At 41.5% G+C, this 10,438-nt stretch overlaps 1 protein-coding gene across 1 annotated transcript; it reads right to left on the reverse strand.

The window, feature by feature from the left end:
* Nucleotides 1-428: 428 nt before the first annotated feature.
* Nucleotides 429-6,009, reverse strand: LOC306952022 (interleukin-9 receptor-like; the record flags this gene model as incomplete). Its single annotated transcript, XM_079542654.1, has 8 exons — nt 429-980; nt 2,004-2,088; nt 3,054-3,168; nt 3,318-3,492; nt 3,800-3,936; nt 4,636-4,829; nt 5,448-5,556; nt 5,931-6,009. The coding sequence occupies 8 exons, from the start codon at nt 6,007-6,009 to the stop codon at nt 429-431; spliced, it is 1,446 nt and encodes a 481-aa protein (XP_079398780.1).
* Between the last annotated feature and the right edge of the window lie 4,429 nt (nt 6,010-10,438).

Genomic DNA, 10,438 nt, shown 5'->3' on the forward strand with positions numbered 1-10,438 from the left:
TTTGCTTTTGCTTCTCTATCTCAAGTTTTAGATTCTCCCCATAGCCTGACCTACTGCTCCTTATGTTTGTATCTGACTATAGTTTTCCACATTACACTTTTGCTAGTAATAAGAGTTTAGAATACCTTCTTAAAGCAAACAAGACCTCATCAAACTGGTTCAGTTTCTGTGCAGACATGTTCATATGCAAGGGCTGTGTACATATGAGAGATTTAAGATACATCTGATTTGACAATATTAGGAAGCATTCTTCTCATTCTGAAGGTCTGAAATTTGGAAACACCGCATCAAGCCAGACCAAAATCTTGGTCTAAAAACGGATGTAGTTACACAATTGTAATTGTCTGCACAGTCACCACTTAAGCCATTCGTGAAGACACTACTGGGAGATGAGAGGGCAACACAGATATCTTTGTGGGCAGCATTCCTCAGGGAAGGTCATTCTGATCATTCTCACATTTGGCCAGACCATTTCCATCAGAGAGCTTCAATAGTTCAGCAGGAATCAAACCTTCAGTGGTATCACTATCACACAAGGTGCAGTAGTCGCTACTGCTGAATGACACACTTGCCACCTCCAAAGATTCCTGAAGCATAATACAGTCACTCTGTCCAGGCTGTAAGTGGGAGGGATAACTCCTTCCCACGCTAGAGCTCTCAAGGTTGGCTTTAATTTTTTCAGAGATTTTCAGGTCAGTTGTATCATTAGCATGGTTTTGGGTTACCAGCACTGCTGGCCTGACTTCTATCTCTCCTCCTCTTACACATCTGCTGGGGACATGCTGCTGGCTTGGACCAGAGGCAAAGGCAATCATCTCTTCTTCGGCAGCCAAATTTGTGCTCTCCATAGGTTTCAAGGAAATTTGGGAAATCAGTTCTTGGATGCTTAGCTCAGAAACTTCATCTACAGTCATTTTGTTTGAGTTGCTTGCCTCTTCTCTTTTGAGTTGGCTACAAGCCTCATTGGGTCCAACCCAGTCCTAGTGAAAGGATCAGTAAGTTCAGGACAATTTGCTCAGAGGTGGAATTTTCAAACTAACTGTTCCATCTACATGTCTTTGGCACAATAATCCAGAGGTTTATTGCAAATCTAATAGGTGAAATGTAAGTTATGGAGTAGTGATAGCATTCAATTTTCCTGAGGGAAGATTTCATAATAAATTTTTGAGATCTCACCTCCATAATATGCTACATGCTTCTTCTATTCCTTTGGCTTTGCAAAGTCATCAGGCATCTTTCATATTCAGTATGTATATCAGAAGATGGAAGATGAGAGAAGGTAAATACACTACTGATGCTTTTTGACTTTTGCTGCTTTCGTTAAACAGATCCGCCCTGTTTTTTCTTTTTTTTTTTTTCTTTTTTTTTTTCCCTGTTCTTTTTTCCTCTTGGATTTAGTGCTAGTTTTCAGAAGGGCTCTCAATATGGAGGGAACAACAGTGGTCAACAGGAAGACCATTCAAACGTACCTTAGATATCTGAAAGTGGAGGGGGAACTTACTGGAAGAATGCAGCAATGTTAATTTTCTACAAGGGAGAAGCTGCCTGGTTGGGAAAGACTGCAGCTTCCTCGATCTCTCTGTTTCAAGCTAACAGAGAAAATACTTGCTTCCGTGTGAGAGGGAAACTTGATTTATTAAACCAGAGCAACCTTTGAATGATGTACTTGGATACCAGTGTTATCTGGCTCAACAAGGGGGAGGCTGAAGGCATCAGTTATTGGTAATATATAAATATATAAAAGATTCTGTGGATGCGAAAAAAGGATAGATGGTAGATGGATGAGGAATGATTTACTGGAGGGATTTTATTTCTACAGAGGCAGAAGCTGTTCTGATGGTGTAGTTAGTATTCGGAGAAAGGAAACTAGGAAACCATGGACTCCCAGGAAGACCAAAGCCATGTGTTGGTAGCACTGCTCAGGTAGGTAAAACAATTGGTCCCAGAAACAAATCAACCCCCCCCTTAACTGAAGAACATAAGAAGTCAATGGAACATCTTACCTTAAAATTCCCATTGTGCAAATTATAGAGTGGCTGAAAGAAAGCAGCTGGTGTGGGAATATTAAGACAGGAGAGGACTTTTGGCCTGAGGTGAGAAAACAACACTTTAAAATCAAATTGTTCTGCATTGTCTTGATGGTATAGCACACTGATGAGATGAAAACCCAACACTACTGCTGGAAAGACTGCAGTAGAAGCTCATTTTATGTGTTTCCTGACATCCTTTGTTTGTCTCTTGCACATGCATTCAATTTTTCTAGTCCAGTCTTCTCAAAAGTTTCTGAGGAACGCTGTATATTGCAAAATCAGTACTAGTTTATTACTCATTATATGCACTGAACTACTTATGCATTTGTTTAGCATTGTTTGATCTAAACTACCTCTTCAAGCAGAATTTTAGTGAGCTAGTTTCACCAGATTTAGGAAAAGAAGTTCTGCCATATATCATTGTTCATTTATTAGTCTATCTCATAGAAATATTTTATCATATGGACAAGTATTCTGTTTCTCTGAGAACAACATGTATATGGAGCATAATAGGTGTACATCAAGGCAGAAAAGGTTTTTGTGTTACCAGCATGAAAGAGAGAAGAGTATGGTTGAGCCAAGGTTTTACATGCACTAATTTCTATAGTTTGCCTATATTGACATTTTTTATTATTCTGTTGATTGATATGTATTGACTACTAGTAGGTATGTCACTAACAGCTTAACCTTTGTACCACTTTAACCATCCTTCAGGACTGCTGTACACTTGCATTTCTGATTTACCTACATGAAACAACTCAAAGTATCCATGGGTTTAAATCTTTTAAAGTCCAAGAGACCAGCTTGTGTGCCAAGGTGTTTCAGTCTCCTTAATTGTTAAGTAGGGGGTGATTAATTGTCATTAGTCAAGGATTACATCATGTCCTGAGATTGTCAAAAGAGCTCTTGAGCATGTTAGAATCTGATTGTGCAGCAAAAGTAGAAAGCAAAACAGATGTAAACACTTAATTTCTCTTTGGGCTATGAAAATCAAGGAGAACTTAATGAAGTATCATAATGTACCTTGAAGAAAGCTTGCAGTTCCAAAATAAATAGAGTAGGGTGCCAAAACTCAGAGGAATGATCAAGAACTCGAATGTTCTGGTATCAAAGAGGTTTTCAGACAGTTCGGATGCACCTATAAAAAGAACATGCACAAAAAAAAAAAAAAAAAAAAAAAGCCTAGATTTTAAGGTAGATCTCCAAATAAACAATCAGTGCAACAACCCAACAACAAAAGAACGACAGCAACCCATGAAATTAAGGCAAAAACAACATTGTTTTTACCTTCTCTTTGAAATACTGTTGTCTGGCTCCAGTCGCTCCACTGACTGTGGTATGAATCCTCAATTTCAGAAACTTTGCAGCGGACTCGTGCAACGTAAGAGATGCCACTGTGAAATTCTGTGCCTTCAATTTCTATTTGTGGTAGTGAACTGGATGGTGTCTTGTTCTGTGCAGTCTGCAAGTTATTACAAAGGTTTCTATTAACGAGGCAAAGGGAGAATATTTTAATAACTACTTTTTCCCCAAACTGTCTGTTCCTGGATGCAAGAAGAAGGCCTCCATGATGACAACTGATATCTGAATGCAGGATTAAGAAGATTTATTGATCTCCACAGTGTTTTATATAAAACCGCTTTATCTTTGTGTGGCAAACCAGAAAGGCTATCTTAAAGTAATCAGCTGCCAGAAGGCCCTGAGCTGAGTGGCAAGGCCATTGCACCAAGAAGAGCAGTACCGTATCAGTGTGTTGCCCATCCAGTTACCTCCCATGACGAGCTGTACTCCTTGTACTGCAACTGGTACTGGAGAATTTCATCGAGGTAGGAAGGCACAGTCCACCATATCTGACACTTGCTGGCAGTAACATTGCTCTGGATGTTCAAAGGTGGATCAAGTTTTACTGCAAATAGAGAGAGAGGTTTTCCACAATATTTGGGACTGAAGAACTGCAGAAGGAGATGCGTGTTCCTAGGCTGATCAAAGTCTTGGAAGACCAAGCTGCTTCTAGTGATACTAAGTGCAACAGTAGACTGAATTAGCTTTTGGAGTAGGTCAAAACAGGTAGGGAACTTGCATAAAGGGATGCTATCTCATCCCCTGGGGATATTCCTGCCAGCAAAGAGCCACTCGAGATGTCACAGTCTCTTCCAGTGTGGCACTGGTATACAGAGGCTTTGAGATTTCAAGCTCTATGCCATCTGTCTGAAGTACTGTGCCATGGGATCTAGAATGAGATCCACAACTTAGATTCTTTGTGACTTCATTTCTTTGTGGCAAAACAGCAAATAACTACCATGGAAACAATCGCGTGGTACATTATCCATAGCACAAGCAAACAGGATGCAGACTAGAAATGCAATCAAAATGTATTCAAGAGCAAACACTCTCTGAAGTCCAGAAAAGGTCAAAATGGAGAGACACTGGGACTTCATCCCTACTGCTAAAGCCCAGATAATGTACTCTGCAGGGCTATACACTCTGGCTTGTTCCCATTACTTTCACCTGCTTTGAGACACCCTTTTAATCAGGAAGTATATCAGATCCTTCCCAAAGATTCCAGACATAGCCTCGGCCCACAGCTGCCCTGGTTTGCACTTACTGTGCTGGCGAGGACTGTACTCCTGAAAGGTAACGTATGTGTGATTGCTTCCATAGAAGTTGCCTTGGAGAGAGACTCTGTAACCATCTGTTTCCAAGATCTGTCTTGCTAAGCGCATCGTGCAGTGGTACTGATCCTGCATGCTGTCTCTGGCAGTCAGCTGGCAGCTGGCATTTTGGCCCTTTGACCAGAGGCTAAAAAAAATTGAAAGGCTGAAGGTTTCTTTTAAGTCATGTGATTAAATGCTTTACAGCTTTAAAATGCTGTATCATTAAGAGTTACGCTATTTTTGACTTAATGTGAGGCATCAAATGTCAGAGCAGCTTACGCTCAGCTAACAGTTTATTAATTACTGGTAGTCAAGATAACTTTATTACATAATCTAAAAAGGCTAATCTCAAATTAGCATACACAATGCTTATTATCCTATCACATCACAAATTATTCACCAGATTTCTCATCTTAGATGTAGAATTACTTGCATAATAAACCTGCTACTAAAGCCTGCATGTTTCCCAATGACAGAGAGTCAAGGCTACAACAGGAGGGCTTTCTGCACTGAGAGGCCCTTGCTAGCAGATAATACTGGAGCAGAAGACCACCCTGAGTCTGCAGGATGCCACACAGCTGCAAGAGCTCTGCTGCACTTCTTGACGCTGTGGAAGACTGAGAAGAGAGCAGCTGGGTGACTGAACTGGCAATGTCCAAAGCAAGGAAAGCCCCCAGCCATGAACTGTCTCTGCCTCTCTGTGCTGCCCTTCCCGTGCCAGGGCTAGGAGAGCCACAGGCAGCTCTCAGCTTGCAGCTCTTACTTTGTGAAATGCAGGTGGAAAGGTCCATCACCCACGGGCTCCTCAGGTGCCCACGTACAGCTCACAGTAGTCACGTAGTTATTCAGGCAGCTCAGGCTGCCAGGGAAATCTGCAGAAGAAGTAGACAGGAGCTGCATTCATGTTATCACCTAACAAGATCTAAAATGCACTGCTTGCTAGCCTTTCCTTTAGTGATGCCTTCCTCACAATACACTCTTCCTCTCTAGTACTGCACTTCCCTGTGTGAGACAAGTGTAAGACCTTAGGGCAGACTCTGTGCAGTTGCTGTGCTTTCTGCTGCTCAGCTTGTCTGCTATGAGCGTGGCTTCCCAGGTCTGGCACTGCCAGCCAGCTGTACCACTGCTCGGGAACCAGAAAAGGGCAACCGTGAGATCTTATGTTCCATTCCTTAGAGTCTTCACGTAAAAAATAGAGCATGTATACACACCTCCCACAGTGGACCTATTCAAAATCTCCCCTTACCTCTCCCTTGTCCTTCACCAAGAAGCAGCACAGCAATAATGCACAGGTGAAGGCCAGTCTGCTGCACATTTCGCCCCATTCCAGACAGTATCTAAATCAGAACAATTGTTAGTTTTTTTCAGTAGTTGTACCAGCAGCTTCAGCTCCACGCTCCTGCCAGGACAAACACAAGCTGGCAGATGCATTCATGTTTCCCTGTGTGCTGTTTCTGATGGAAACTGAAAACAGATGCTTAGAGAAACATGTAGTGATAGAATCGTAGAATATTAGGGCTGGAAAAGACTTCCAAGATTGTCTAGTCCAATCATCCACCTGCCACCAGCATTGCCCACTACAGCACTACATCTGCCCTTTCCTTAAACGACTGCAGGCTTGGTGGCTCCACTTCCCTGGGCAGCCTGTGCCAGTGCCTGACTGCTCTTTCTGACCAGAGACAGCACTGAAGCTCTTCTCTGAGAACCTTCTCAGTCTCCAGATGTTGCAGCTCATGGGTCTCCTGGAGCAGACATAATTTCTGCATCTTCAAGGCTTCAATGCTTTTTTTCCTCTCATGAGCAGTATTTACCTGCTGAAAGCATCTACACCATAACCACTATCTGCCTTTAATGACAGGTCTTTCTTCACTTGAGGGACTCACTGATTTTCTGCCATTTCCTGATGGAAACCTCCCCTTTTTCTTCACTAGAGGAAAGTTTCCTTGAGCTGCTGGTGTCACAAAAGTTCTGGGGGAGTCTTCCTTCAAACCACCTGAAGTTGCCTTGAGCCATTGTGAAATGGTTTGAGGTCAGTACACAAGCTGGGATAGAAAAGGGTGTTTTAGCACAAACTTCTTTTTTTTTAATAAATTATTCCATTTCATATCTGAAAGAAACCAAGACCTGTCATAATTTTCTCTCTTACATGTTCAAACACATGCATACAGAAAAAGCCACCATTCCAGATAGATAAGCAAGCTGCCCACCTGCAGCAAGAGAATCTTGGCATCTGTATTTCCTTGCAATAAGTATTTTCTTTGCTGCAAAAGAAAACTCCAAAAGACAGAAATTGAAAGAATAGCAAACACGTTTCTGGCCAAACACTCATCGGGGATGTAGAAAACTTAGGACCCGGTCATTGCCACAATATACTGAAAGGGACTGTATTTCAATTTGAAACTTTTCTTCTGCAATATCAAATAGTCTCTCCACAGGGCTATATGGGACTCCGTCTTTCTTTTTAAATATGAATTCCATTCTGTGATTTCTTTCCTAATGACCTTTCCATTGGAAGATATTCCAGCAAACAAAAGTTGAATATGAAGAATCCTGACCCAATGTACTCATGGCGTATTTGGGAGATGCTTCCAACTTGTGGCAATGTTTGCCATTAGCTTCATGCTGCAAGAAAGGTCAGCACCTCTGCAGACAGCATGTTGCTCTAAGGAGCCCATGATTCAGCTTGGAGTCCAGAAAACACAGAGTGGGAGCATAAACCAAGAGCACTTCTGAGCTTACCCTAAAGCAGTTATTTGAAAAATTCAAAAATAAGAGGAAAATGTTGTTTCCATGGCTTCCCCAGTGCAGGTACAGAACTGAGCTCTGGGGTAAGAGGAGGCTGTGAGAATGTCCTGTCTTGAAAGGGCATGGTTGACTTATTGCAGGGGAGGAGGAGGGAATGCCACCTCTATGAACTTTCAGAAGCAGCTGGAGGAAAGAGAGATTCACAACAGGATAAAGGAAACTCTGAGCGTAGCGCTGGCAAAAAGCCAAGTGAGCTTAAGCAGGCTATGGAATGAGTGTGGTTTCTAATCAGCAGGGGCTCTGGAGTGGTCTTGAATGGGACTGAGAAGAAGTCTATACTTAGGAAGGACTGTGATGTTTCAATCAGCAGGATTGTTTCATTGAAGGTATTGTATGATCTGATAACTACAGAAGCAGGAGCTGGACTCTATGGTCAAAAGCATCCTTCCACTCCCAGAAGTCACACAACTAAGCAGCACTCCTATAGCAAACTCCTTCCTATGATTAGATTTGCTTACAGCATAGCTTTTCTGAATTAAATAGGAAAATAATCAGAATGTCTCAGAAATTGATCAAAGGAAAAAAAAAATCTTTTTGGCTTCCAATTCACCATGCCTTCATTTATGGGTTTTTGGTAGACATCCTGTTTTGCTACAGACCTTCTTCAGAGTGGGTGTTGCATAGAGGAAGCGCCTCTGCTAACTGAGTTTAGCTGGGGGAGGTGGGAGGCACGTCATCTCTCCTGCTTATCATCCTGATCAGAGTTGCATATGATCCCTGTGATAAGTACAGTAAGGCTGACTAAATCTGAAATAGACAGAGATGTGTAAGCACATGCACAAATAGAATTATGCATACTATTATAAATGTCCAGGCACACAAAGAACATCAAAATTACTACACAAGGTGATCACCTATTTCCAGGTAAACGTAGCTAATTTGTTAATACTCCTTCCCCTCTCTCTCAACCTCTCAAAAATTCTCTTTGTTCAGTTCTTCAATGTCTGAAGGGCGCCAGACATCTACAATTGCTCTTTCTCACCTGGAAACAAATACAATGTTGTTTAAATGCTGATCTGTGTGTTACAAGTCACATGAACGTTTGTTGTAGTGGGGTAATGGAATGCTGAATTCTGAAAAGTTTAGAAGAAAATGATTTGGGGCAAGTAGCAGATAAGCAGCTGAGCCACAGCCTGCAGTACACTGACACAATTACAAGAACCAGCACAGATCTTGGATGTGTATCAATTAAAAGAAGTGCTATTGCAACTACTTTTAGCATCTGTAATGCCATTATTAGTTCTTCTCTTGAGATCCAAGCTTTCAATAAGATGTTACTGAAAAGATTAAAATGGTTCTGATATGAACTATAAGAATGATTTAATCTTTGATATCTTTTGTCTGAGATAAACAACTGAGAGATCAAGTCATCTCTTAGACTTAACCAAAGGAAAGGCTAAGAAGCAATTTTACGCCAGCTAGAATTATCAGTACAGGAAGAGTACTTCAGATAGGAGAAAAGTTGCTTTTTAAAATCTGCTAGAGAAAGATGGAGAGAGTTCAGTAGTTACGAGCTGAAGATAGATAAGGTATCTTCATTTCTAAAGGGCAGAAGGTGAACAGAGGAGAACCACATATCTTACCAAAACCTCTTACCTAAGCATATGTTCTAACACTTGCAATCTATAAAACTTGGTTACGTATTCAGAAAATAAAATAAATTCTTTTGCTCAGATGAAAGTCACAAGACTGATACAGGACTTCTTAGTTACAGCTCTCTGTCCTTAAGTTATCACAATGAACTTTCCTCTGAACACCTGCAATCCCCTACTTTGCAGAGGTAAACCTGCTGTATGTCCAGTCAGCTGGTTCACAAACAGGTGATATCACTTCTCAGTAATTGCCAAGCACTTCCCTATATGCAGAAAGGCAATAATGGTACAAGTATTAGCATCTGGGGGAACTGATAACTGCAGAGACATCATGAGGCTGAGCTCTGTCTGCTGAACATTACAATGAGATTTGTCTTGTAAGAAGCAACTGTATGTTTTCCTAGTATCCTAGATATACTCCAGTGCCTTTTCTCATTGTTCAAATCCGCTTTGCTTCCCACCTGCTTCAAATTACTCAGCTGTGTAAAGTGAATTGCCACATCGCCCAAAGGCTGATGACAGCCCAGCCAGCCCACAGATAAACTGTTCTGCTAAGGTCCAGAAGAAAATGCCTGCTTCAGTAATGTTTTCTTCTTCTGTTGGTCGGAATGAAGATTTTTATAGGCCAAATAGCAAAGTGGATGCATATGGCTAATTCAAACCTCACTTCTCCTTGACAGCAGACAGCCACTGAGGGGGCAAAAATGAGATAAGCGCAAAAGCCCTTTTCAATTTCAGTGAGAATGGAGCAAAGGGATTCTCAATGGCCTAGTGAGCATTTGTCACTACTACCAGTGACCATCATCTCAGAACACTGCCAATTCTTTTCACAGCAGCAGTGGAACAAGAACCTAATAATCAAGCCAGGAAGCAAGCAAAAGCTAACAAGATGTCAATGCTGGTGACCTTGGGTTCCCAATGATCTCAGCTGGTTGCAATAGTATTCCCATCCTTTCCTCCTGGGCAGAGTTCTCTTGCCTACTGTCTGCTCAAGAAAATAATGCTTTGCATCTGTGCCTTTTCCATACCTTCCTGTAGTTCTATTTCCCATTTCAAACAGAATTTCTACAAAACACAGATTTCCCAAATGCTCAGCTGTTGTTGCCAAATCTGTTCACATTAACAGAAACCCATATTCAAAATTTAGTCTCACTCTCACGTTTGAGGTCCAGTACAACATAAAAAGTTTTGCTTTTTAGAATGTATAGGGTGAAATAAATATTCTGATAGGTAAGGGAATTAATACAAGATGGTGATAGCACACTCTCAGCATGTAGGCAGCCTAGATGTTCTCTGGTTTGAAGCAACTCAGCAGAGCTGTCAGGAGAAACTAAAAAAATGAAGCTGAGGTAGCTCA

The sequence above is a fragment of the Tetrao urogallus genome (assembly GCF_951394365.1).
Source record: "Tetrao urogallus genome assembly, chromosome: 15".
NCBI lineage: Eukaryota > Metazoa > Chordata > Aves > Galliformes > Phasianidae > Tetrao > Tetrao urogallus.